This window comes from Aspergillus tanneri (assembly GCF_003426965.1).
Source record: "Aspergillus tanneri strain NIH1004 chromosome Unknown AapTan_5_pilon_pilon_pilon, whole genome shotgun sequence".
NCBI classification, from domain to species: Eukaryota; Fungi; Ascomycota; class Eurotiomycetes; order Eurotiales; family Aspergillaceae; genus Aspergillus; species Aspergillus tanneri.
In genome coordinates this window covers 1,076,173-1,103,723 of record NW_022984632.1, presented here as the reverse complement: position 1 = coordinate 1,103,723, position 27,551 = coordinate 1,076,173, and the positions used below count along the sequence as shown (strand labels likewise).

Below are 27,551 nucleotides of genomic sequence, written 5' to 3'. Positions count from 1 at the left end.
TGGATGATTCCACGTTGGAGGCGAGGGATTCAATACAAGATAGGACAGGGTAGGATCGTTATGATGGACAAGTGAGCAAATCAGACGAAACCGACGTTTTAACTACATCTCTCTTCGATGAGTGTTTAGTTATCTCCAGCAGCAAGGATTCCACCCCTCCTAACTCCGTTCAATTCTCATTATCGATGACTTTAAAATCCGAGGAAATTGACTACGTAATTCCACTTGTCGCTCATTGTACACAGCCCAACCACGCCCCCAATTGATTCGCTTAAAAAAGGAAATAAAAGCTTTTCGGTCATATCATATCCCAAACTCCAATCCCCGGAGGGCCAGAAGATAGTCGTTCATATTATCATTAAAAGAAGAGAATCACGCAATCAGGGAGAGCTGAAATGTAGCCTACATTCCAAGCTCGCTCGTCTCCGGCTCATGACTCTCTGCTTCGAGAGCATGCACGGCACGATGCAGTTCATGCTCCCCGACAATGATGGTTCCCGCCCGGGCAGTGCTCAGAAAGCTGATCTCGACGGCGTCCATGGAAGGCCCCAGATCCGGCTGCAGATGGTGCGTAGCAGGATATCCGTTCCCAGGAGCTTTACGTCCGAAGCTCGGGCCGGGGGGTTGCACGGGCCCTCCCGACCCGAGACTAGAAGAGAAGATGTTTTTGAAGGATCCTTCAAAGGAAGAGCTGCCGTGGTAGGACGAGGACAGAATCGTCGACGCATCCGTGAGGTCGTCTCGACGGGTCGCATCCGCCAGTCGACTGGCAACACCGCACACAATGCCGGTGGCCTCCAATGGGAGGCTGCGCAGGTCCAGCATGATGGGTACCAGGATCTCCTCCTTGGGGCCCAGCAGAAGACTGGTTTCCTCATCCGGATCGACCATCGCTGCCGGATCGCTGGAAAATCGCGGCAGCAGACGCTTTTCCAACAGAAGCGACGCCGCAGGATCCGCCGCGGTCATTGTGAGGGAGAGGAAGCGGGGTTTGTCCACTACCAGCATCACCGTCAGTGCTTCCCGGAGGATGGAAATGGAGCTGACTTCGCTACTGTAGCGGTGGTGGGCGGCACACTGGACCAAACGGAGCGATTTGTCCACACAGGGGACGATGTGATTTCGTCGCAACGAGGAGAAGGTGCGGGTCTGCAGCTCCTCGAGCGACGACGGGGGCGGGGTCGCTGGCGGGGAGCTCATGCTGCTGGATGAACGCGAGGAGCTCGGACTGAGGCTGCTGGCGAATGGGAATTGGTTGTTGTTGCTGTTGATAAACGCCTCGGTCGACATCTCGAACCGGAAGCCCCGACTCTCCAGTGCCTGGATGACCTGCGCCTTGCTGCGGAGAGGAACGATGATGTAGTCGGCAAAGTAGGTGGAGATGAAGAAGATCGAGATCCCCGCCATAGCCAAAGGACTCGTCAGCTCAAGGACCCGCTGGCCCGCTTCGAGACCTTCCCCGTACACCTGCATGGCAATGAAGTCGTCCTGGCTGATTGATGGACGGCTCTGCGTGGCGGAATTGGCTTGCAGGAAGCGTTCGACCAGCGGAGAAAAGTATTGGTTGGCGAGATGTCGGGAACACATGATGGAGCATTCCACCGGCGTGATGGAGAAGTTCAAGAAGGCGGGGTCGCCATCATACGCCTCGGAGCTCTCGTCTATGGGAGGTACATCGTGAAAGAGGAGCTGGAGGATGGGGGTCAGGAAATACGGATACAGATCCAGGGGAATGTGGACCAGGGCCAATCGGTCATCCTGTGCCTGAATCAGCTAAGCTTAGAGATATAGGAAGGGCATACAATCTTACCATGAACTGGACCTGGGCCGAGATGAGAGTAAGTGACTGTTCCATACCAACGTCTAGTATCCAAAGGGTCCGATAGATAGACCAAGAGGATATTTGCGGTCGGAAGAGAATCACCAGGACAAGGCGCAATCCAGTGACTCACCCCCGATATCTGGAATGGAATTGAATGGAGATGAAGGAAGTGAATGGCCGTTTTGCCCGTCTGGTTTGGCGCACGAAATGCCCGAGCGAAGATCGTGGGAGTGTCATTGTTCGGTGGTGAATTACGCCATTGTCGCTGGAGATGGTACAGTCGAGCACGCAAGAATCGATGTTTCAGAGAATATTAAGCAGAGATCAGGAGAAGGAAGACAGAAGACAATGGATCGACAAGGGAGGCACGGGATTATACTTGAATTGTGAAAAGACGATGAATGACTCGAATAATGGATGGATTAATTAATTAATTAATTGAGTAACTAATTTCATGGATTAAATAATGAGTCGGTCCACATCGATCGCCGCGCTAGGCGCTCGAACCGACGGACGCTCAGTGCTCGATAAGCCTTTAGAGAGAGAGATGCACGATCCAGTTTAAGAAGATCAGAGGATGGTTAGTCGAGTCTGATGGTTCTAAAGAGAGAGAGTGATAGGAATGAGAGATGGAATTGGTTCCCGGATGCCTTATCACGGCCATTCTCGGCCTTCTCGGTTGGCTTCGGAGATGGTTCGATCAGTATATTATCATTACTCTTCTTATGTATAATATCATTATCTTATATTACAGAGTATATTTTATTTAATTCCTAATTTATATCGGAATAATATAGGAGTAGATCACAAAATAGTCCTGACATTCCCCTCCAAAGATTGTGGGAAATACGGCCAAATCGACAGCCTAAGTTGGATCAGTAGAATAACTGGAATAATAATAGTAATAGTAACAGTAAAGAAAGGAAAGGAAGAAAAGTACAACCACTGGATATTGCCATCGTGTTCTTAAATTCCTAAATGAGCTGCAGGACCTCTGCTGCGTCTTTGCCACTGGCCTATCGGTACGTCCTCGTCTCACACCAGCCGTTTCCATTCGCGTGCATCAAATCTCTTTCGGGATGTCCTCAAATCGTCCAGAATTTCATCTAGAGCCATCTGCACGTCGCAGTGTCCGTGGTAATGCATCTTCAGCAGGATCGCACTGTCCAGCTGGTTGATGGCCTGACTTCGTGAGCATCTATTTCATCTTGAATCAGACTCCATCCACATAACACCTCCTTTTTCGAGTAGATATCATTGACCCTGGAGTCTCCGTCTTTTATCCCAATATATATATGTATAATTTTGGAGACATACATACTTAAATGTCGCAAATGCAGTCTCTCGCAACATGGTCCATATGGCTTCCTAGTCGTATACCCACTGCGGGATCGTCAGGTCATATGAATATCTATGCGAAAAACCATAAATATATCTCTCTCTGCACTTACTCGATAGCCAGGAGACAGGGCTACACCCCAACCGGTTGCTGTCTATTTTCTACAAAATCATTCCAACTGGGAATCCCGGCTTCGCGGCTTTTTTGCACATCGCAGATAGCCACGACGGACCGGTACAGGGTGTCCGCATAGCGACGCAACGCCTCTTATTAGGTCCCTAATCAGCGACAGTCCCCTCACGGTCAACGGAACTCCGCGAGTTACCTTTCGACTGCCCCCCTTGCAAGGCCTCTCTAATCTCTTCGAAACAATCCGTGTTGTGCTCTGTCTTGAGACTAGCGCGCGGCAAGAGGCAAAGAGAAATAGCCGTTGGATTCCAGGCACCATGGCAAAGTGAAAATGTCCCTTCCGTTCTGGATGGTTCTCTTGTGATCCCATCTCATCTTTCCGCAGTCGATTTCTAGAATCTAGATCTGAGAACCAAATCCTAAGACTTTTCGGCAGCGAAACGGTTACCATCACCCCAGGAAAAACCTGTCGGAATTACCTTGTTAGAATGAGTCCTCATCCCCATCAGAATCCTGGATTGACCCAATTTAGAAACTGCACCAGCGGTCGAAACCGTTCTAAAGGGTTCGCGGCCCAGATTAGGGGGAGATGGCAAAGTACCCGTCTCTAAATATCTGTAGTTTTCGACTATCCCGGTACCATCTATAATTTGTTTCTTGTCTTTAGTTGTGCTCTAGATTTCTTTAAATACTTATCCTATCTTGTGTTTCCTTCCGGAGGGAGACCAACTGTGGGCCGAATTCTTTCGAGAATTTCCTCGCGAAGCTGAGACTCAATCGGGTGTTTTTCTACAGTCCAATCCGGATAGAGCAGCGCTACCAGATCTGGGATATGCAGACGTTGACTCCGGATAGCTCTAAGAGTGAGGCAAAGGCACCTGTTGGTCTATCTGGCGACATGGGTAGACTAAAAAAGTTCCAAGGCGAACTATATATATGGCATAAGGTGGAGACTCGAGAGACTTTATATTAACACCGACAAGCCTAGTATCTGGCATATGAATGCTTACTGTGACACCTATGTTAGTAATTTAGGGAGACCCGGGAACATTTGCAACAGCTGTAGCTCTATATTTCTGTAGATGAATGGGAAACTTTTCTACGGCAATGAGTATACTGCCTCACTCGACCATATCATAATGACGATGACGACGATGACATTGATATGGCTTATTGTCTTCTAGGAGCTGATCTTGGAATGGCCGAGCATTTCCATGGTAAAACAGGATGAAATTCCCAACTATGGCAGGGATTCCAAGGGTATTATTGATTGATTATGTTTATTCTAGCCCAGGTGAATATGTCAATATGGAGTAATAGAAATGCTATTGTTCTGCCTTCAGTTCACCTCTTCTCGATCTCTTGGATTGTCGTGGACGTTATTCTCGATTCATTGCCTTAAGATAATAGGTAGGAATACTCGTAGTGTCCTTATTCACAGCATAACTTTCTCTTCATCTTTGTATCCCAACCATCTATTCCCTTGTCTTTTGCACTCCTCTCTCATATAAAAGGAGCCTTCCGTCTCTTCGTATCGTTCTCTCTCTCTCTCCTCTTTTGTATCTCTCTATTCCTTTCGTTCTTCCGTCCAAACTTTGGCTCTACTTGGGTAACTTCCTATTAGGATTCTTCAATTTTGAAAGAATCGACCAAATCCACCTGAATCTAGCCCCGGGTCTGCGCTCCATTTACTTCCCAATCTCAGAGTCATCATCAGAGCACTCTCTAAAGTCCTCAAATAGCCCATCTGTATCTGGGAATCACCATCCAGGACATCGTTACAACAATGGACATTGAATACACCACCTTCTATCCCTGGGGCAACCATGTACACGGGATCGTCCTCTTAGGTAAAGAAAGAATGGGTTATTGTGGAAAAATCATACGGCAGCTAGCCGTACCTCGTCATCGAAGCGGGACTTTTCGAGTCTACCGTGTCTAGGAGCGTACGTAAAATGGTGGATAGAGTGTTCTGACGGCCCGACCAGGTGAATATCGTTGTCGTCGTACATATATGTCATGCTGCACCGACAAGTGGTTATCTAGAAGTACATTCTAGACAGCGAGATCCCGACTGTGGCACCAAGGGTGATGGAGATTAACATTGACGCTCTGTCAATCCAAGGCCATCTGTGGCGATATGCATTTGGTTCTTGAATTTGATAAAGCGCCTGGTCGGCTCCACAAGAACGCGACATAATTCTTAACGTTGGAGATCTAACCAAGTCGTGCAGCTTGTTGTTTCTTGGTTTTAATATTAAACCAATTATGACAATAAGAACCTTATGACGAGTATTGGTTACCCTATTCACGGCATGAATTCACAAATGCTGGAATTCGCAACGAAAATGGTACAGAAGAATAACCAGGTCGTTTGATGCGAGCATCCTGACCTGTGTCTGTTTAAAACAAGAACGGGCACACATATGGCGCCCACCTCTCGGGCTATCTCCCACAGACGACGTGATGGCACTGAATGACTCTTCTAGAGATACTGCTACATACTATTCTGGATACAACTATTCTAGTTCGTAAAAATATCCTGGGCATTCTTACCCTTATCAAGAATATGCTCAGGGCTCTCGAGGATATTGTTGCCATTGGCAGGAGGGTAAAAATCCAGGTCCTCAATACTAGTAGAGGTGAGTTTCACCTCTTCTATCGAGTTAAATACTAATTCTATATTAGGTTTTAGCAAATATTAAAACTTACATTATTAGTGTTAGCGGCGTGAGTTGGATGATAAACTGAGGCCATCGAGTGCCCTGTAAGAGTAGGAAGAGGCACCATAGAAAATTATGAGACCCCTATAAGGACACTATCAGTATTATTTGGATGCATTATATAGTCTATGTTTATCTAGATTTATAACCTGGCACTGATCACTATCGACACGGATCAATTCTCCTCGATATCAGAATATGATTACACAATTCCGGGGAATCAAAACAAAGCAGCCCCAACAATCTGTCACTCCTAGGGGTAAGAACGAGAACGAGAACTACGAACGCCCCCAATGCATGGATCCAATCCATCCCACGTAGACAAAAAGAATAGAAAAGAATGAAATCCACGAATTACTCGTCGTCCACGCGAGCCCGTTTCGACTCTCGGTCGTCACGCTCCACCTCCTGGATCCCATATCGCTTTTGCCCTGCGCCGCTGGTCACATCAGCGATCATGCTGTCGATTCCAAACGGATCGGCGGTATCTTTTTCGAATTGGACGGGTCCGTCCCGATCCTACAGGAGTATCAGTTAACCCCAAGCTCAGGAATACATATAGCAATAATATAGATATATCTCACCTCGGCATCAGCAGCGCCTCGGAACCCTTCCTTGGCTTTGCCCAAGACTTCGAATCGACCGGACTTCTGGATCTTGCTAATCTCCCCCTCGCCGCCCTCGTCGTCGTCGACGTCCACCTGCGCCTGCGGCCGGTAGATGCTGTTGATGGCGTCCTGCGCTGCAAATAATGGCTTGTCATATGGGTTATCCTCGTTGAATCCCGTGTCCATGCCGCTCGTCTGGTTGAACAGACGGGAATCATACATGGTCTCCGACGACTGCGTCGGCTTGGCTAGTCCCAAGGCCACTTTCTCCGAGATATCCCGGCTCTGTTCCCGCGCCATCATCTGGATCCGCCGCTCCGTGCCCATCCGGGACTGACGCAGTTGGCGTTCGGCGTCCTGGCGACGCTCCCGACGCATCTGCTCTCGTGCCCGCGCGGCACTTTCATCCTCACTGGGCGTCCCCGATCGCGACGAATACGCCGGACTGCGGCTACCGCTGCGGGAGCGAGAGCGAGAACCGGACGCGGCGCGCGAATCCCGTCGGCTGCTTCCAACGCGCTCGGCGCGAGCCTTCTGGGCCAACGCCCGGAGATGTTCCTCCTTCTGTGCCTTCTCCTTCTCGGCCAGCTTCTGCTGCATCTGCGCCCGCAGTCGCACCTCTTCACGGGCATGTCTGTCTGCAGTAAACAGGGCTTCGGCAAACTGGGCAAACTTGTCGTTGATCGTGACGTCCTGTAGACCACGGCCATCCGCCGCCAGACGCTTGTCTAGGGGCACGGTGTAACCCTTAGGATTCTTCCAGTTCGAGACGGGAGGCGGGATCTTCCAGGCTTCCTGGTCCTCGGCCGTGAGCTTACGCGGCGGCGAATGCATGATAGGTGGGGGTGGCGAGGGCGGTCCACGAGGGATTTTCTTATGCTTGAACTTAGGAGGCTCCATAGGATCCTGTTGCCTATCGACAATTTTCATGATGCGATCGTTCTTCCGGGTGGTGTCGCCCATCTGGTTGGCAGGCGTATAGCGCACGAAAGTTGGCTCGGCCCGACGACTACCCTTCACGTTCTTGGGTTTCTGCGCCGCCAGGGCCCCATCCACCAGGCTTGCCAGGGCATTCTTCGTCTTCTCCATTTGGGCCGCGACCTCTTCCTCCGATGGTCGGTCAAGCGAGACCTCGCCCATATCAACCCGTTGTCGGAGGGGAATCAGATCCTTGAAGGAGGCATGTACGACACGATCGTCACTGTGGCCGCGGCGCGCGATGGCATCGTATTTGACTTTACCTTCTGCATCAACCTGCACGGTGAGAGCATTCGAGGTCGACGAGGTACCCTTCCGACCCATGTCCAGCGGATACTGTGCGACCAAGATCTCGGGAAACGCGCCACCATCACCAAAGTCTTCTGCGGCTCGGGGCCGCCAACCGGTTCGATTTCCATAGGGAGGGGGGCCGGTTTTCTGGAGAAATCACATCAATCATCCTATTGCCTTATAGAATCCCAGATAACAAGGAAGGCCTACCCTTATCACAATTTGAGACTCGTCAATCTGGTCGGGGCCAACAACCCGCGGACCATGGGGCTGCGCGTGTTGCGGCAACTCCTCATCTTCGCCGGTGTATTTCGGCTTTGGAAGAGACTTAAATAGCCCCTCCGCAATGGACGTCATTGTCGCGAGTAGAAAAGAGTTGGATGGGGATGGGGAGATGGGAGGAAGAGAGAGCCCGAGAGACGTCGACGCTTGTTCTCTTTTTGGCGTTGCGCACGTGATGCTGCGGTGTGCCGTATATCAGATTACTCAGCATAAGTATGAAGATAACTACAGTATAATGGATGTCTATCGTCAATGTGAAATTGATCTATATAATGCATATAAGAGTACAAGTAAAACAGCAGAATGGAGTATCTATAGTACAAGTCATAATCAAACAAGTCAAAGTAAATGCGAACGCATAGGACAGGCAATGCCCTCTCCATCATTCGCTTCCACGTAATGTTCCTTCCCATGGTATGTATACCAAATCTTCAGTTTCTTGGGCAACAGAGGTGCGGGATCATGGAACCCAAGGATATGGAACTATGACGAGTTAGCGAATAAGGCAATAGAACAGCGGCATTGTTCAACGGACCTTGATCATATTCTTAGGGATGACGAGTTGGCCGTGATCCACCAACGCAGCCACCGGAATGGTGACATCGATGATTTCGTATTCCCTGCTACTGCTGCTGTTGCCCTTGGATATTTTCTTCAAAGGCTGGTGACCATATTCAGCCTTGGTGATAACCAGGCCGCTCTGTCCTGCTTCCTTGGCTTGTCGCCGCTGCACCTGTTCAGTCATGAGACTGATGGCTTGCGAACTCTGTGCCTTTTTCTTGGGAATCAACTTCATCAGCTGTTTCTGTCGCCGGGCTATAACTTGTCGACGGTTCTTCCGCTCCCGTGGTCGAATGAACCCGAATTCCCAGGTACAGTATGCCAGCCATGGCAGAATGACCATCAACGCAGCTATATCGTTGTCAGCCGACTCGAGTGGCATGACAGTGATGGGGAGTTTGATTCTCTGTCCGAGACGGCCCCATGAGACCGTCATGGCCAGACCATGGCCGGATTCCACACCAACACCCAATCCTATACGAGTGAGATCGCCCACTTGACGAGTTCCCTCGATGTTCCAACCAACGGATAAGTCCAGACCGATGGTGCTTTGGATTTCAATTCTTACGGACTTCGGCTCCGTCGCCGGTGGCAAATGATAATGACCCTCGGAACTCCACTCCGAAAGCGCGAGATCAGTGGCGGCCTTCCCAGAGAAGATGTTACGCGCATAGTTAAGTGACAGGCCGCTTCTCATTGGACTAGCACTGAAGCCTACCTGCCATGATTCGGCGGCTCTGTCCTCTGCACGTTGCCTGTCGCGCTCCATCTTATAACCCTCGTCTTCCTGCACCTCCTCGTCATCGTCCAAAGAAGCGGCTTGGAGAGGAGATTTTGGAACTGACAGGAAGCCGAACTGGAACCGGCTCGCCTCGTTTAGTGGAGAAAGAGCCGTTTCCAGATCCATGCCTAGGTCAACAATCGGAGACAGCAATACCTGGAGAAATTCCGGCCAGGGGAGGTTGCCGCTGGACCAATTGCAGAACGTGTGCTTGCCTCTGCCAATCTCCTTCAACACCTGGACTCCGAGCACAGGCGGGCCCTTCACAATCGAGTGATTGAACGTCGTCGTGAGATCGACATGGAAAGGCTTGGTGCCGGAAACAGGCATGACCATCCGGGCCAATCTCGCTTGGATGGATGGGGCTGGCAAAAGCATAGCAGTCAGGGTAACTCCCGAATTGCTGAGAAAAGAAAATGGTCGCCAACTAAAGATTCCCTTGGAGCTTGCAACATCTCCAAAGACCCGGCTTACACTGGCCCCTAGGGTCACTTGTTGTGCGACGGGCAGCGGCGGCCGTGGAATCTGCAACTAGTTAGCATGGACGATTCACTCAATACATACGATAGCCTGTCTCCGTCTTACATCTCGAATTTCTTCAGTACCGTCCTCCATCGTGACCGCAACCCTGTTAACTGCCCGTCTAAATAGGCCTGAAACGCCCGTCTCGATCACAAGATCCAAACTCTCCTGCTGATACGGCAATCTGTCTCCTTTCTGAGAAGACTCTCCCTCCGTGGAGGGACTTTCCGTATGATCGTCTCTCTCATCCTCCTTCTCATCATCACCAAACAAGACCCGTCGGCTCGGAAACGGCGTCTTGAACGAATACTTAAGTTCGAAACTCGACAGTCGCGGTGACGCGAAGTTGAAAAACACGACCTCTTCCTCCTGATCGATCGAAACCATAGAAGACGCATCAACACCCACAGACAACAAGCCCTATTCCACATAGTCAGCCCAGTCCGTCCCATACCCCCAGCTACTAGGACCAATCTCAGCCACTTACTCACCCTACTATTAACCATACTATTAACGACCCTCCTCTCCCTTCTCTTCATCATCTCCAAAAACCATTTTCGGAACTGATCTGGCGTCATGGCTTTAACCCCAACCTGTTGTTTCCGCGCCTCACCAAACTCCCCCATGGAGCCACGAAACCCCCATTCATCACGCACTGCCTCGGCGCCCAACATATCATAGACGACCCGTTTCTTAGGATCGACCAGAGTCTCGTACGCGACTCGGATACGGTCGAAATGCTGCATCGCAGCGTCGCGCCATTCCGCGGGCTGTTTGTCCGGGTGGAAGCTGAGTGTGAGAGATCGGAATGCGGATCGGATCTCCGCGTCGGTGGGCGGAGGCGTGCGGGATAGACCTAGCAGGGCATAGTAATCGGCTTCTGAGGGATAGTTCATGATCATTGAGTATTCTGCTGCTGCATCGTCGTAATCTGGGCGGTGATCATTCGGTGTATGTTGGTTTGCGTTGGGAGCCTCCCCGTGGAGGTGGAGGTTGTTGTCGTCTGGCATCTCGTGCTGCAACGTGTCGTTTCGGCTGTTATAGCACTGTCATCACCGTGGAGAAATAGGGTGGACTGTGAATGGGGAAAATATTGTAATAGTCAGGAAAATATCCGATAGCAAATGTCCATGTTCCTCTTGTTGACCTGTGGGGATGCTTTGAGGTTTTTTTCCCGCCGAGTTAGGTATGACGTCGGAAAAACGGCTTTGGTGCCGCCCGTCCAAAAGCTGACATTCCAAGTGTAGAACAAGTTCAACGGAAGAACAGTCCAATTGAAGCTGTTCTACAGTTTGACAGGACGAAGGAAGTCCTGGAATGATGCTCGGAGTAGGACTTCTTGTACAATGGATAAGCTAGAGTATGAACAGTGGGTTGAAAATTATCCTATTCAGCAAGTGTACATACAATCCATCATTAGGTACGCTCCAGTCCAGTCAATAGAATATAATACATGCCCAGCATATCAACCATATCACGACAGGTTCAAACAGTCCTGATGAATAAGAAAGGGAAAATATCACACAAGGCTCAACACATCCACAAGCATTTGAAACAGTGCCACCGGGTATTTCATTAGTCGAAACATCAGCCACGTCATTTTGGTACATTGCATCACATCACTAAGGTAGAAGAACAAAGAAGAATCGGACGATAAAAGTCCTCAGTTGGCGTCTTTAATCCAGAGGATATTCTCCTCCACAAAGGGGACGTTACCAACTCCCAACGCGCTGAACAGTCGCTCGCGAGGCAGTTCGTCATACAGGAGGTCCTCGTTCGTAGGGGTATCTTGTTTCTGGACACCGCCGCGGACCTGCCTATCCAAGGAGGGACTGGACGCAAGGAAGGCGACTTTGCCCTGCAGTTCGAGTTGCTGGAAAGGATATTCCACCATCGCTTCTAGCCGCGTCTCGATGAGTACCATCAGAGGTACGATGCTGGCCCAGAATCGGCTCAGTTCTCGCATCACTTCGAGACCTCCCCGTATGAGGCTGATACACTCGGGAAGGTCGGTGATCAGTCCACCTACGCTGAGTACATCGACCGCTGAAAGGATTACGTAGCCCAAGAAAGGGTTCAGTATGGCCCCCCGCGAGGTGTTCGGCTCCAAGGCCGACCTCGAGGCTTCGAAGTCTGACGCATAGCGGACTAGAGCAACTGAGGTCCGGAGGATTTCGACGGCATGGTTCCTGGCCGCGTGAACGCATCGATCAACCATTTTATCTGGAAGATTCTGGTAGCGTGCATGCCGGTTCAGCTTCATTAGAGTCGCGTGATATAGTAAATGGATTGATATGAATGAGTCGGATTTCTTTCCTCGAATACTTCGCTCCATGTTCACGGCTGTAAATGCCAGATGGTCGGGCAGCCTGGCAACCCACTCGTCTGACCGCCGGACAATACTGGAGTAGAATTCATCAAAAAGTCTGCCGTATGCCTCGGTGGGTATCAATGACAAGCGAAAGACATGATCGGACACCTCCCCCCAGAGAGACAGTATATCTATTAAGAGCGCCATAGCACTCAACCCCGAGGTCTCGTCTTCTAGAGGCGCTAGGGGTTGGTTCAAAAAGCTTTGAAAATAGGGAACAGTGGTGTATTGTTGGGCTTCGTAGACTTCTTCTCGGCAAGGTAGTCTCAGGTAGGCAGTTTCTGAGGAGATGAAAGTGGTAGATGGGGTATAGAAACACGAGAGGCGCTGATGAATGAGACACAGTCAGTCCAAGGTCACACTGGAATTGAAATAAATAGAGGGAAAGAAGACAACACGCACATCCATCAGAAAAGCAACCCAAAATGTCCGCCGTCGGCATTCTATCAGCGCCTGAGGGTGTAAGCCATATTCACATTCGCGGCTCTGGTCTACAATGACTCCGCCCAACTCGACGTTGTATCGTAATCCGCAGACTGTCCGGACAGCTGCCCCGACAGCATCCCATGACTTCACAAGAGCACCTATGGCATAATACCAAAGACTCATAATAATACGGCTTTGAGCAAGCTGTAAGGTGAGGCTATGCCGGCTATGCTCCACTGCGTACCGAGCTGTGCGGGAAAATCTTTTCAACGCGATAACCCTATCTGGGCGCTCTGAAAACACTGACCCCAGAGTCATCATCGAGTAAAGAAGCATGTGATCATCCAACGACTTCGTGTGGCACGATTTCAGCCAGAGAAGAAACCGTCTTCGGGGAAACATATAATACAATCGGTCGTTCACATATGTGAAGTATGTTTCAATGTAATGGAGCGTGAGTTCAGGATCCATTTCATACGGGTCCACCCGCCAGCCACGGGCAACGGGATCCTGGGGATCCAAATCCTTCAGTCCCGTTAAAATGTCAGAATAATCGGGAGACGAATGAATATCCGCACGCTTTGGCAGATCCTCGGATCCAGCAGAGACCCGGCTTGACCCTTGCCCCCTAGTTTTGAAATATTCATAATCCATAGCACTATCGTGAGTGCTATCCATAGCAGAAGGTGTAAGCATGGAGCCATCTGATATGGGCGACTGAGAACTAGTTCCCTGGAGCGACGTCGAACTTTCAGAAGCCCGTGTAATGGAATAGAGGGAATTCGAGGAGCCCCCAAAGTTGTGATTTCCGGATGAGAAACTATCTCTTCCGTCGTATCTGCCCATCGCGTGCGGGGCCTTCATCGCTGCACGATGACCTCGAGGTCTGGCAAATTGTTAGAAATCCGAATCCAGTAACCGCTCAAGAAGGTTAGGATGTTTCCATTGAACACTTACGCGCTCTCAAACCTGCATTCCCTGCCCGACTTTTGGCACTGGTCGCATTTAGGAAGGTTTGGCTGGCATTTGATTTTCTTCTCGCGGCATGTTAAACAGGCCTGTGCAAGCCGCTTCCTCGGCTTGCCAGCCTTGGTGATTCCCCAGTTTGCATTCACAGGGACTCCATCGATGATTTTGGGGCAACGGGAGCCGTCGGCGTATATATAGCACAGCCCCTCTCCATCTATGTACCTCTCGTCAACCACATGGGAACGAACGTTAGCCGTTTGGCCTTTATTCTCCGTCGGACACCCAGAATCAGTCGACTCTGGTAGGACGAGGTCTTCTGGCTCCCTCTCGAGGTTTCTGAAGCCATGCGGATGAAACAGCCCCTGGGGAATCGAGGGGACCTGTGAGTTGGTTTGGTTTGGCAGATTCACCGATGTCTCACGCCCGAGATTATGAGGTGACAAACGAGCCAGTGAGGGTAATGGACCAGGATGTTGCTGATGGTTTGGATCTGGATGAGCCGGAGGATCGAGATTTCCATTGCGCGGTGTGGTAAGGGCGGAGCTGGAACCGTACCGGCGATATTGCGAAGCCTCTGTTGTGCTGCTCGGAGATGTATAGTTCCCATAAGTGCCAGATTTATACGGTGATGATGGTCGGCTCTCCTTGGCTCCAGGGGTCAACAACTGGCTCACCGACGGCAGCTGTTCCTTTATGGTATGCTGGTTAGTGGCTTGTGAGCGGTTTGACAGGGGCCTTCCGAGGTCGCCCCTCTCTCCTTGGCTCCGCTGGTGCAAAAAAGGGTCTGTTCCAAACTGTAGAGGCGCTGAAGCACGAGGTGGTGGAAGCTGGTATGGATGTGTTCCAGGAACTGGTAGGTTAGCCGGACAATCAGGCTCTCGCGCCGAAGGACCATCAGTAACAGGTAACATACGGCCGAAAGGTCCCACATAGTAGGCCGACATGGTTAACGCCGTAGTATGGTCAAAAAAGGGTAGATCTCGTGAATAGCGCCTAACGTCCTAGAACCAACGACATAATAGGGAGGTGGCGAGTCTCTAGATGCGGGGGATTCTGGGTGTCCACCAGAAAGCAGAATGGGGTCCCAATCTCAACTGTGACGAGATGAAGGCAATCTGATACGAAGAATAAGAAATCTTAGCAAAAATAAGCAGATGCTTGATAAACAAATCTGACAGGATATGCCAAATTGCATATGCAGACACGCACCTCCGTTTCCTTGGTACGCTTTGTTCGGTCCTTGGTTGACAGCAATAGCGAGTAGAATATAATCGACGAGATAAAATAAATCGAATAATGTATGAGGGCTCTTCAGAAGAATCAAGGGTCAGACTTCAGGGTTTCAATACCAACACCTGGCTGCTTCTCAATCTAAGCAGCGAGCCGGACAGCCCAGTGTGGCGATGCAGACTCACACACAAAGTACGAAGTGAGGAGTGGGACGAGTTCGCAGGATAATAATAGAAAAGGCCTTGCAACAAATAACCGAGTCCGCACCAAGCGGGCTCCTTAGGCTGTTCCCATATACTCACGGATAGAATTCAACGGGAAGACAAAGGACAGGCACATCTAATAGACCACAATCATGGTGCAAACGAGCCCGAAACGCTGTCTTTTCGGAACGAGCACTCCATTCCAGGGTTGCTGCAGGATCCCAGCTGATCGTCCCGAGCACCCAACAATGGCCCAGCGGGGACGGTGCTGCGACTCTCAAGGCAGACCCGGTAACGTAGTAGGGTGATGTTCTTAACCCCAGTTCCGTAAGCCAGTGGGATAGCACCTCCTGGACAAAGGGGATATGGAAATAGCGTCGTTCTACCTGCAGATAGTGGCCTAGCCAGAAAGGCCGTGGAACGAACGTGACGAGGAAGGAGAACGAAAGTAAGGCCGTTTGTTGACGACACAGTCTGCGTATTCTGGGTAGGACAATGGGCGAATGAAAGACAGCAGAGTAAGCTGTGATCTTTTTTTCTTTGTTCTTTTGATCTCTTCCCCTTTTTTCCTCTTCTTCCTTAGTTTCTTTTTTAATTCTTTCTTTCTTCCAGTTTCAAAAAAAAAAAAAAAAAAAAAAGAAAAGAAAAGAAAAGAAAAAAATATTCAAGGGAGAAAAAGGGAGGAAAATATAAAGATAAAAAACAAGAAAATCAAGGTCCCTCTTTATTACAGAGTTTTGACAATGCAGAAGGCGATGAACTGAACTCTCAAGAACCACAGATACACACCCTAGTAGCTTTTATGGTTGGATGACTATGGCCACTAAATCCAGAAAGAATGGACTCTGGGAATGATAGCGGATCCGCGGCAAACCCAGATGGAACGAGGCAAAGAAAAATGATCGATGATTTGCTACTAGAGGTTGTGGGTGTTTTGCCAGTTAAATGCCCTGGACACTGAGGATGTAGTATCTGCACTCTTGTCCACGCCCCCCCCCCTGTACGCTGTAGATGGACTAGAAAGAGGGGCAAGCCGGTGAAAAAAGAGAGGATGGCGGAGTGGAACGAAAGCAGTAAGAGAAAATAATAAACTTGGCTGGGGGGGGATGGGATTGGATTGAACGAGGGAATGGAAGAAGAGAGAGCCGAACCCAACCTCGATTGAAACGAAGGAAAAAGAAGACGCGGAAAGAGGAGCGAGGAAGAAGAAGGAAAAGGGACAGCGTGGGAAAAGAGGAAAGACGAAAAGAAAGAAGAGAGAGAGGACGAGAAGAGGGGGAAAACAACACTGTGCTTGATTGATTGATTCTTTACGATACGAACAACAACAGCTACAGCTACTACAGTAACTAGGTAGATAGACTAGACTAGTATGGATCCCTTGGGAAGGATGATCATAGAGGTGTTTTTAAAAATAATAATAATATAATATAATAATAGTATTATCTATTATTATCAGGACCCGAATCACAATAATAAGCTGATAGTTGGGGTCAGGCTTAGTGCTTCTTCTCCTCTGGTTCTGTCAATCCACCCGGACTCGATCCGTCCTAGTAGTAACGGTTCCGACGGGGAGTGGATATGGATGTGGATTGTTGAACCGGACCAACTTCTGGTCTCAACATCGCCCACCGGCGGATGGATCCTCTGGCGATAGTCCCGTGGAAAGAATGGATTGGACTGATGCTACCCTGTACGGACTACGGAGTACGTACCTATGGATGGTGGTGGTGTATGGATGGGTGTACGACCTAAATACAGAGCGGTTGAATGATGTGAGAAATGACACGAGTGACAGATACGCCACGCGGTCAGTGCTCGGTTATTCTCGAAGTTCGATATTTGACAAGCAATGATCAACAACATTCAGGTTCCTTCCCATTACCCGGGGTGAAATCGTCACAATTCATCATGCAATATGTAATAATAATGGTGGCTTCCTCTATAGTCTCTCCGTCTCCATCAGAGCTGAGCCTTTTCTTGCCAAAAAAAAAAAAAAAAATTTTTGGTCCTTCTGGGTCCTCGTTCGTATATTTTCTGCCAATTGACTGGCTTTTTTTCCTTAGAACTAATTTAATTAACTTTCAACGTGTGCCCCGCAGGGATATCCTTTTTGGTTCTTCGGAAAGATCCTGACCATCGAAAATAATAATAATAGTAATAATCACCCAGACTTAGGTCCCTACTTAGGTAATGAGCATAATAAATGAAATAAAATAATCTAAGACACGGCATCAAGGCGACAATCCAAGGGAACAGGATATCCTCGGGACGGCAGTTAAAAATAACCTTGTTTCAATGCATGTCTTCTTCTACTCCTCCTTTCCCTCTCATCTTTAATGGATGTGTACAGAGTAGAGTAGTGGTTTGGTCTTCCCCCGAATTAATGGGAAAACCCTTTTTTTATGACTATTTTTTTTGGCTCTCTTATTCTCGTTTCGGCCCCAAATGAAAAAAGGAAGTCATGATTCAATGATCACATAATACATTACTATTAATATTGAGGAACGGCCGCTAATAAACATCCGAGAGGCAAAGAAGAAAATATGTAAAAAAAAAAAAAATTTAAAAAAAAAAATTAAAAAAAAGCTCAATTTCTTCGAGCATCAAACCTAAACAAGGGATTCGTTCGGCCGACGGTATACGTCGATTTGCTCCAAATTCCTAGAAATGTCCCGGTAAAGGGGGAAAGATGGACCACAATTATCTTCCATCACGCGCCCATATCCCAGGACTTATCACTACCTACTTACTAGGTATGTAGTAGTTACAGTTTTGAACTATAGACGATGAATCTCCAGAGATCCACCATGGTAGTATTGGCTGGGGAAAAGGAATCCTATGGAGTAGGACCCTCGAGCTTGTCCGACTGTCCGTACCATAGTACTGTACGGAGTAGCTATGTAATAGCTACTGCTAGCGACACCATTTAACTTCTACCTAGGCTAGAATTGCAAACTCGTGGTGGCGACGAGGACAGCTTCACGGGTTCTTCCCCCGTTCGAGGATCGGGGGACTTGCTATTCGCGGGGGTTCCCTGCACTAGGAAAGTGGGCACCCGACAAACAGGTTAACCAAAAAAAAAAAAAAGAGAGAGAAAAAGAAACAAAGAAAAGAAAATAATTCCTCAGTGAATAATATACACGGAGCGATGGAACTTGGAAAACAGAGAATCAAAAAAAAAAAAAAAAAAAAAAAAAAGAAAGAGGCACCTAGTACTGAAAGCAAAAAATCAAGATGAAAGGGAAGAAGAGGGTTCTGTTGGCTGCGAGAGCACCATCAGTGATCACACAAACGGATGATTCAGTGCCAAGCATTGCACTCCTTTTTGGGTCCTTTTGTTAACAGTTAACGGGCACCCCGGTCCAGTGGACGCCCGGTTGTCGTCACTCAGACTCGGATTTGTCTCAAGTCAATGGCGATCCGATCTGCAAGCCGTCAAATTCTCATCGTCATGTTCGGGATTTCCTTGTTTTTGTCTTCGCAGCCTGGTGGGTTTGTTTAGTTCCTCGTTTTTGTCAAGTCAACAGAACAGCACAGTACAGTACATACCTTTAGTGACGGCTAGCCAGAATCTATGGGGAATGATCATATGATGCCATCCACTTTGCGACCAGCCCAGTAAATGTACTTAGTACCAGTATCGTAGGTACTTCCAAAACGCAACAATCAGAGCAAATTTAAAGGGGAAGCGATAACAGGAGGGAGAAAAAGTTGAACTAAAAAAAAAAAAAAAAAAAGGCCCATGGATCTCTATCTACCGATTCACACAAATGAAAGCAAATCATAGCAAATTGGGCAGGATGGAGACATTGGCACGATTAACTCAAAACCTCCATGACTTAAAAGCATTCTCCCGAACAAATACCGAGATGGAAAGGGATTGCACAGGGCCACGGCATTGATTAATATCGATTAATATATGGCTTATAGCAGTCCGCTCGAATACGGGTGTGTCTGCCGTCCAGGGTGACCTGGTCAGGTACGCCATACCTGGTCAATATTGTCCGATCGAATATCATCAGGTAATCTCCCGCTGCGGCTTGAAGGGGGGATCCGGCCGAACTTACAGGAGTTGTCGACTGTAGGTAGTTACTCCGTACTATGCCTAGTAGGTCACTAGGTAATGTTTAGAAACTCCCTAGCTACTTCAGTGCATAGTTGTCTGTATGTACTCTATCCATGCAACTTTAGCTAAGGAGGCTAGCTTGCTAGCTACATCCACCGTCCAAGCCATACATTCTCTGATTGCAGGTACCTAGTACGGAGTACCTAGCTAGAACACCTCGGACCAAAGGTTACTTTTGACACGGGGTAGTAGGGAGTAGTAGCAGTAGGAGGAGTAGTACTGCGTCCAGACTCCAGCACAACACCGGTAACAGCAACCTGGTCGGTTTGTATGTAGTTGGTTGTCTTTCTTTCTTTCTCTATTTTTATTTTTATTTTTTTTTTTTTCTAACCCCTCTCATGGGAAAAATACAATAAATCCACAAGTAATTAATTCAATTAAATACTAAGAGAAAAAAAAACAAAAATCTCCAGTCGGGTTCGTAGCGATAGGATCCGTTAGTGCCGGGCAGACTGAGACATGGTTCTTTAGTATCTCCTGCCGACGCCCAAGAGAAAGGGATTGTTCTGATTAGTTTTCATTATGCTTGGCTTTGCTCCGGGAAGGATGACATGGCCCAGTCTAGCAGTGACAGGTGAATAGCCTATCAAAGCGACTAGATCCCTGTCCTCGGTCGCCAGGACCAGTAGTCAATTACCAGATGTAAAGAGTCAAGGCCAAGAGTCCAGAGGATCGAACATGGTCCAAGTCCTATAACCAACTAAGCACTCTGGTGCTAGTTAACCATCTAGGTACCGATGTCGATCCACTGGCGCTGGCAATCCGAACCGTGGCTCCTGATAGATGGAGATGTTCGGAAATGCCCACTAAGATCACAAGGATTGTTGATTGTTATTACTACTCTGTACTAGGTATTTAATATTATTTAGTATTTATTATTTCGGTTTTTGACTTATTTTTTAAGGTAAAGCTTAAGTGGGGATTTATGCAGTTGAGTGGGAATTCATCCATCCATCCTACTACTACGTACCAGGTAGGTTCCCCCTCCTATGAACAATACTTCCGACTTACGCCATTGGATCATCTCCCGACATTACTTCCTGTCCATAATGGCCAGAATCACAATGGGGTTGTATTCATCTTCGGTTATCAGCGCATAGATTGATACCGTCGTGTGTGATGCAATGCGATGCGATGCGACGCAAAGCATCCAGAAAGCAACCAAGTAGTAGAATAATAAACGATACTAGTAAACATCCGGGCGGGAGATGGGATGACGATGACGGGACGAGAGTGAGCCGAGACGGCAGACAGACAGATACTCTGTACCTACTAGGGACGGACATCTAGGGACTTCTGGGCAAAGTTAATCGAGAATGGAGCCCATATACTAGTTCGTTAAGCCCTGCTTACCGTTGGAGCTAAGACACTAACCGAGTGAAATTGAGTTTGTTGGACCACAGGTTGAATAATAGTAATACCACGCTGCGATACCTCTGTACAGAGTATGGAGTATGGAGTATGGACAGGGAAGATACATAGAGAAAAAGACAGAGAGATCTTATGCTCTATTAATTCATGCATGTCTGTATTCATCCTACCGAGATCCCGCGTCCATCCTCCGAAGCACCAGATGTCTAGCGAATTGCCTTGTGATTTTCATATGATTAACCAGTAACTAAGTAGTGCATGATACGACTCGGAAAGAAGTGGATACCCACGTTCGCGCTGATCTTGTCCTTCTAGACATGAAGTACGACTTTTAGTCACGGACTTGGCAATACTGGACTGGCATGGCATTTGGATGTGAGGACTGATTGCCGTGGTTCAAATGCCGATGGAAATATTCTGAGACTCTGAACTGGAATCAAATAAACTAAATAAGGAATAAAATAATAATAAATAATAAATATCCACAAGAGGGGGAAGAGAAAGAAAAAGAAAAAACAAAAGATAAAAAAAAAATACTTACGCAATAAATATATTAAACCAAGACACCAATTTATCCCGGAGCCAACGGAGACGAATACAGGACCAGTCAATAAGTACGGAGTACGGAGTATAGAGTAAGACCCTTTTTTTTCTTTTCTTTTTTTCTTTTTTCTCTCCCCCTGACGGAGTACACTAGGGAAATACAAATATATCCCTGTCCCATTCTAACTTCTATCCAACTTGCAGCACATTAAGTACCCCGTTACTCTACCCACCGTCATCTGTGCGAGTGGCAGTGACCCTCTCCCTGGTCAAGCCATCGGGGTTGGTGAAGTTAGTCCAGTCGGTTAATTGGCTTCGGTCCATGACTCCGACTTTAGTGATAATGACTACTACACTAGCTGGTGAATCGGGGCGAGCCGCCTCGCCACCTGTTTGTCACTGTCTAGGTAGATGATCCTCCGTGTTTCTGACTGGGGGCGAAACTGAAAAAGTAAGAAATACAATTGGATATGTACGGAGTAGATGAAGTTGTTATATATATATTTTTTTTATAAGGTAGATATGTATGTACAACAGATGGTCTTCAATTTATGAATAGCTGTAGTCTTGGTTTGGAAAACTGGATATTGTCTGGGGAATAGCATGGAAGTACGATTAGCCTTGCATCCATTGAAGAACTTCTACAAATAGGAAATGTCTGTGTTCTCTCATACACCGCCAGGTTAGAGGAATAGTACACTGGCCCACTTGTCGACATTGGTAGATAGCGACTGAGGAGTATAATTGGAGCCAGAATTCCGATATCCCTAATCTAGCTATCTAACATGCAACGAACCTCTACCTGTATAACTTTATTTCTCGGTCTATCCTCTACTTATTCAAGTACAGTAGTGTAACAAGGCATAATCCTGGTGAACCCACGGTACACCAGCAAATCAATAGCATACTACAGGAAAATACAATTTACAGACATGGCCAGTATCATTACTGAATGTCGTTAATTATTATCATGGGTATTGCAAACCGATTCATTTGCTGTGCTATCTTTTAACCGAAGTGAAAACTCGTATCAAACACAATCCGTAGACCACCTTTTAGTCCTCATGCAGAGTGTTAAGGAAACCCTTGGAGGCGCTCTCGGGCTTGCCGTGCTCAACGGGCTTCTGGCCGAGCTTCTCCTTGGAGAAAGCAGCAGCGTAGGGGTTGAGGCGGAGCATGACCTGCTTGTTGCGGAGAGGGTTCTTCTTCTGGACGTTGGTGCGCTTGGTGTGGGCCGCACCCTTGGGAGCACGCAGAACGGACTGGATTTCAGAAGAGTTGATCAGGCGAGTCAGATCAGCGTTGGAGACAAGGTTCTGGGGCAGCAGGTAGTCCTTCTTGAGAGCGGCAGGGGTAGTGGTAGTCCCGTAGACCTGGTCAAGGGCTTGGAAGGCAGCGGAGGACCACACGATGAAGCGACCAAGGTGACCACCAGGGGCGAGCTGGAGGAGGTTGAGGTTGAAGACGGACGAGGTCTCAACACCGGGAATGTTGCGGAAAGCACGGACGAGGTCCTTGCCGTCAACCTCAGGGTTGTAGACAACGAGAGGACCGCGGCGCTGGCGGAAGCGGCGGTTCCTGAGCTTACCCTTACCGGCACGCATCTTCTTGGACTGCTGAACCTTAACGAGGTCGGCACCAGCACCGACAGCCTTCAGGAGAGCGATAGCGGCCTTGGTCTTTGTGATAGCATCGTTCTCGAAGGTCTTGGAGTCAACGACCAGAGGGACCTCAGGGACGTTGGCAACGCGGTGACCGCGAGCGAAAAGAAGAGCAGGGACAGAAGAAGCAGCCAAAGCAGAGGCAGTAGCAAAACGTCTGGATTGAAAGCATGTTAGTTCCGTATTTCTCAACTCCAACATTCCACGTATCACAGAAATCATCATACCTCTGACCAACGTTGACCTTCTGGTGCCACTTCCTCCACACCTTGGTAGGAGCGAACATACGACCGGAACGGCACTGGTTACCAAACGCGGCCTGGCCAGCACGGTGAGTACCACCACCGGAGACACGGGGAATACGAGCGACAGCACGACCTGAGGGGGGGGGGAATCAGCAAACCAATCCGTAGTCCTCAAGTTAGATATTCAGTGTCCAATTCCCACATACCGGTACCCCAGGACTCAGCGGAGGTCTGTTCACCAGCCTTCTCGCTCACGGCATAAGGCTGTCTCTTGTTCTTCGCCATACCGGTGTGAACCTGCCTGTAGTAAAAACCGTCAGCCATCATGCCCATTCTTCCATTCCTGCCTCCCTGTGCCTCGTCTCCCTTTGAAAAATCATTTAAACATACTGGACGATATCAGGACGGATGGGCGAGTTGAAAACAGCCGGCAGGGGGTAGGTAGCCCCGCTGGGCTTGCCATCAGCCGTGGCGATAGTGACGGTAGGACGAGACGCCATTTTTGTCGACGGTGAGATGGTCGTTGTCGTCGCTCGAGGTTGAGATCGAGTATCTCACGATGTGCTGTGGAAATTTTCGCTTAGTCTGCCGCGAATAGTGGGTCTGTTCATTTGCAGCCCTAAGCCCTGATTACCTGTTTGGGGACAGCTAGCCCCCATTATCTTGGCAGATACCTCATACCCTAGGCGGTGAGACCCTGCTATACACGAAGCAGTCATGTTTGGATGTTTCTTTTTCTTCCTTTCTTTCTTTTTGGCCCCTCTCTAGCGCTTATGGCTTTGCAGATTCTTCTATTTTTTAGACTTGATCCGAATATATACGGAACATTACTGAGTAGCTCATCTTTGACAATAATTTCCCAGAATAAGCCAGTCACCATTGACCATTATATTTCCACATTGAAATATGACGTTCTTGTCAATGCACTAGATACACACCATGGGGTATATTTCAAGGTCAATTCCATAGGAGCAATTGGTTATGGCCATCAAATGATAGAGTTTATGAGAATACTCCGCATGTCTGAATCTACTAGAATTTAAAAAGAGACTACAACAGTAGTTATGCGTCTGGGAGATGACAAAAGCTGCCTTTACAATTGAATGCTCACAAATTCTGGCATATCAGCTTGGACTTTGTTGCCAGCATATTCCCACGAAGGTATCCTTGTACTCACTTTGAATTTAATACTATGACACCACGGAGGGCGGGCTACTTCCAGAATTATTCAAGGAAACTGGGTCAATTGTCCTATCAAAAGGCCTAAAGCTTCAATTGCATGCTGAACATCTTCAAGGTAAACAAAATTCACTCCTTTCTTCATCTCTTTAAATGTACATGGAGAAAAAAGGAATTGAGCCAATGGGGTCCTTCATAAGTAGTCAATCCACCTATGAAACAGGAAACGAAGAGAAGACAAATAATCTAGCGCAGAACGTGTGAGCCTCACCCGTCCAGCGGATGCAAGGTCATTTACGCGTGATGAGCAACGTGGCGCTTGTGGCGGCGCATTTCCTGGAGCATGCGAGGCTTCAAGGCAGCGACGGAGAGATCAGAACCCTGGCCAGGAGTGCACTTGGTGCCCATAGCCATGGCCTGGGCGGCAGTCCACTGGCCACTAGCACAGCGCTGGAAGCTAGAGCCGTCAATGCAGTTCCACTGGCCCTCGGTGGAGCAAGCGCCAGATTGGGCGCCAGCGCCGGAGCCGGAGCCAGAGCCATTGCCGGAGCCAGAGCCATTGCCGGAGCCAGAGCCATTGCCGGAGCCAGAGCCATTGCCGGAGCCAGAGCCCTCATTCGGGGGGTTGGTGGGAGCAGGGTGAGTGGGCTCAGGGACGAAGACACCACCAGGGGCGCTAGAAGAAGGAGCCTGAGGGCCAGAGTCGTTCGAGCCATTCGAGCCATTCGAGCCGTTCGAGCCAGAGCCAGAGCCAGAGCCAGAGCCAGAGCCAGAGCCCGAGCCAGAGCCAGAGCCAGAGCCAGAGCCAGAGCCAGAGCCAGAGCCAGAGCCAGAGCCAGAGCCAGAGCCAGAGCCCGAGCCCGAGCCCGAGCCAGAGCCAGAGCCAGAGCCAGAGCCAGAGCCACCGGAGGAGCCACCGGAGCCTGCGGCATTGCCATCACCACCGAAAGAAGGAGAGCCAGTGCAGGCCTTGCTGCCCTCAGGGGCGAGGTTCGAAGGGTTACCGGCGTACTCGACTTCCTTACCAGGGTTCGGGAAGCGAATGTCGACGCCTTCCTTGGTCGTGCATCCGTTGACATTGGCGACGAACATTGGGGGGAAGTCGCCATCGCGCTTAGCTGGAGAGCGCTTAGCTCCGCCCTTGACAGTGACGGGAGCGCAGTTCATGTACATCTCGCGGTTTCCAATGCGGTTGAACCAGGTCCAGGCAAGCGTGTATTTGCCGGGCTCGATACCTTCGGGAATGGTATACTTGAACTCGGTGGCACCGGAGCCATCAGGGTTGGCCGGCAAGTTGCCATTGACGTTGGCGGGGCATCCACCCTCGATGGACTTGATGACCATCCACTTCGAGTCCTTGGTGGGCTCCATGTCCTTGGTCAGACTGACCTGGCAAGAACCGCCACCGTGGACTGCGCTGCCCTTGAAGGTGAGGGGGTTCTCCTGACCGATGGTGAGCTCATTCATCTTGGTGACATCGTAGACACCAGGTCGCTGCTTGCATGGGAAGTCACTGCCGTCCGCCTCCAGAGGAGAGTTGTTGAGAGAGTCCCGACCATATGGAACGGGCGAGCTCATGAGCATGTGGGCCTCGACGGCGGAGATACCCAAGAGCGTGGCAACGAAAGCCTTGGAGAACATTTTGTCGCGAGTTTGTATAACTGAACCGTTCGAAATTTGATTGCAAATTCTGATCGTACCAGACGAGTCAGAACGTGGGCGAGACGTTGGAAAGTTGAGCAAAGAGCCTTGTTTCGTTGCAAGTTAGCATGGAGAACCACGACGATGTGAAGTTGAAGAGGAAGGGGCTCCAGAGATTTATGACAATGGAGTATCCCCTTTGAAAGGGAAACGGAGACAATCAAGAGAAAGCGAACAATAAGTCCGTTCCATTCGAATAAAGCGAGAACAAGAGGGGGGTACAATGGAGCCTGAATACCTTTTGTGTAAACGTGGCGAAAGAAGAACAAGTCTTGGACTTCAAGAGCTTTGTTTCTATTGAGAGATTTGTCTGTGAAACTGACAAAGGCTGATTATCTCGAGAAGGAATGACGTAGTCTGCCACAGGCTAACCACAAGAACTATTCACAAAGGAATGTAGAACGAAACAGGAACTGGCCCGTTGTGAGTGTAAAGGACTGAAGCGCTCTGCGTTGATGGGGGTGGAAGAAAAAAAAGAAGCTTAGCATCGAGATGTAAGGGGCATTATATAGCTGGGAAATGATACCACCTGCCTCCTACTACTACAGTAAGTACAGCAGAGTGTACTACCAGATCAGATCCATTCGATTGCCGATGATGAAGGGGGGGAGAAAGTGGGGTGGAAGGCAGTGAATCGGTCAATCATCAGCCACTGCGCAAAGCTGACAGATGGGGCCTCAATGGATACATTTGGACGGACATGAAACAGCCCCTCGGTGGGGACTCGAGATTCTGCGATGAGATTGGCGTGGACAGACTTCCAACTGCTAAAGATGAACAGAAGTAAAGTTCCAACGGTGGTGAAGGACAAAGCCTGAGTGGCGGATGAGTGCCGCCAGTGAAGATCTGTACGAGATGGAGGGGGGAAGGGCGCTCGTACCTGACTTGGATGGTACAGGGATTTCTTCCATATTTTATTACCAACAGAGGCACAGCACAGCATTGATGCATGAAGGGAAATGCCTAATACGGCCGGCCTACTACGAGTACGAAGTACAGTAACAAGGTATGATGGCCTACCTACCAACATAATACAAAAGACCCAGCCATTTCCAACGACCCCGACCTCAACGTCGACGGGGTCGAAAACAGGTGAACGTGTCGCACCATTTGGCCATGCATCTATTATTTGAGTGGCTGCGGCTCTCCTCATTGGTGTGGGCCACGGGCAACTTGGCGCTGGACCCCTGCCCCGCTGCAAATCCGCGACCAATCAGCTCGCTTTGGTGGCACCCAGTGTAATTTTCATGAAATTATACTGTTGTAGAAGACTCACTCTTGAGTTACATCGGGTAGATCTCATCTCATGATAACTGCCCTCTCTGGCCGTGATTCATTTAAAGCCATATTCGAATTTACATAACGATTTGCTGTCTTGGGAAAATTGGCGGTTCGCCGGGTCTATCCTCTAGAAATTCCCAATCTCATTTGCCCACTTAATCTACGAAGCATGACATGTCTACTCGTGTTAACTAGTAGTAATGGAT

General features: G+C 48.9%; 7 protein-coding genes across 7 annotated transcripts; all 7 read right to left on the bottom strand.

The window, feature by feature from the left end:
- Positions 1–402: 402 nt before the first annotated feature.
- On the bottom strand, positions 403–1,855 carry ATNIH1004_009782 (ACT domain-containing protein; the record flags this gene model as incomplete). The annotated part of the gene is made up of 2 exons (XM_033574364.1): positions 403–1,758; positions 1,811–1,855. The coding sequence occupies 2 exons, from the start codon at positions 1,853–1,855 to the stop codon at positions 403–405; spliced, it is 1,401 nt and encodes a 466-aa protein (XP_033422382.1).
- A 1,002-nt stretch (positions 1,856–2,857) lies between these two features.
- ATNIH1004_009781 (uncharacterized protein) lies at positions 2,858–3,175 on the bottom strand (the record flags this gene model as incomplete). The annotated part of the gene is made up of 3 exons (XM_033574363.1): positions 2,858–3,004; positions 3,058–3,085; positions 3,144–3,175. The coding sequence occupies 3 exons, from the start codon at positions 3,173–3,175 to the stop codon at positions 2,858–2,860; spliced, it is 207 nt and encodes a 68-aa protein (XP_033422381.1).
- A 3,192-nt stretch (positions 3,176–6,367) lies between these two features.
- Positions 6,368–8,247, bottom strand: PRP45 (SKIP/SNW domain-containing protein; the record flags this gene model as incomplete). The annotated part of the gene is made up of 3 exons (XM_033574362.1): positions 6,368–6,532; positions 6,598–8,037; positions 8,101–8,247. The coding sequence occupies 3 exons, from the start codon at positions 8,245–8,247 to the stop codon at positions 6,368–6,370; spliced, it is 1,752 nt and encodes a 583-aa protein (XP_033422380.1).
- Positions 8,248–8,511: 264 nt separating this feature from the next.
- On the bottom strand, positions 8,512–11,046 carry ATNIH1004_009779 (J domain-containing protein; the record flags this gene model as incomplete). The annotated part of the gene is made up of 4 exons (XM_033574361.1): positions 8,512–8,655; positions 8,708–10,039; positions 10,100–10,456; positions 10,528–11,046. The coding sequence occupies 4 exons, from the start codon at positions 11,044–11,046 to the stop codon at positions 8,512–8,514; spliced, it is 2,352 nt and encodes a 783-aa protein (XP_033422379.1).
- Positions 11,047–11,699: 653 nt separating this feature from the next.
- ATNIH1004_009778 (Zn(II)2Cys6 transcription factor) lies at positions 11,700–14,746 on the bottom strand (the record flags this gene model as incomplete). Its single annotated transcript, XM_033574360.1, has 4 exons — positions 11,700–12,734; positions 12,810–13,719; positions 13,791–14,652; positions 14,716–14,746. The coding sequence occupies 4 exons, from the start codon at positions 14,744–14,746 to the stop codon at positions 11,700–11,702; spliced, it is 2,838 nt and encodes a 945-aa protein (XP_033422378.1).
- A 7,587-nt stretch (positions 14,747–22,333) lies between these two features.
- Positions 22,334–23,684, bottom strand: ATNIH1004_009777 (60S ribosomal protein uL4; the record flags this gene model as incomplete). The annotated part of the gene is made up of 4 exons (XM_033574359.1): positions 22,334–23,096; positions 23,167–23,317; positions 23,391–23,485; positions 23,575–23,684. The coding sequence occupies 4 exons, from the start codon at positions 23,682–23,684 to the stop codon at positions 22,334–22,336; spliced, it is 1,119 nt and encodes a 372-aa protein (XP_033422377.1).
- Positions 23,685–24,657: 973 nt separating this feature from the next.
- On the bottom strand, positions 24,658–26,004 carry ATNIH1004_009776 (lytic polysaccharide monooxygenase AA11 family protein; the record flags this gene model as incomplete). The annotated part of the gene is made up of 1 exon (XM_033574358.1): positions 24,658–26,004. One exon carries the CDS (start codon positions 26,002–26,004, stop codon positions 24,658–24,660), a length of 1,347 nt encoding a protein of 448 aa, XP_033422376.1.
- Positions 26,005–27,551: the final 1,547 nt, after the last annotated feature.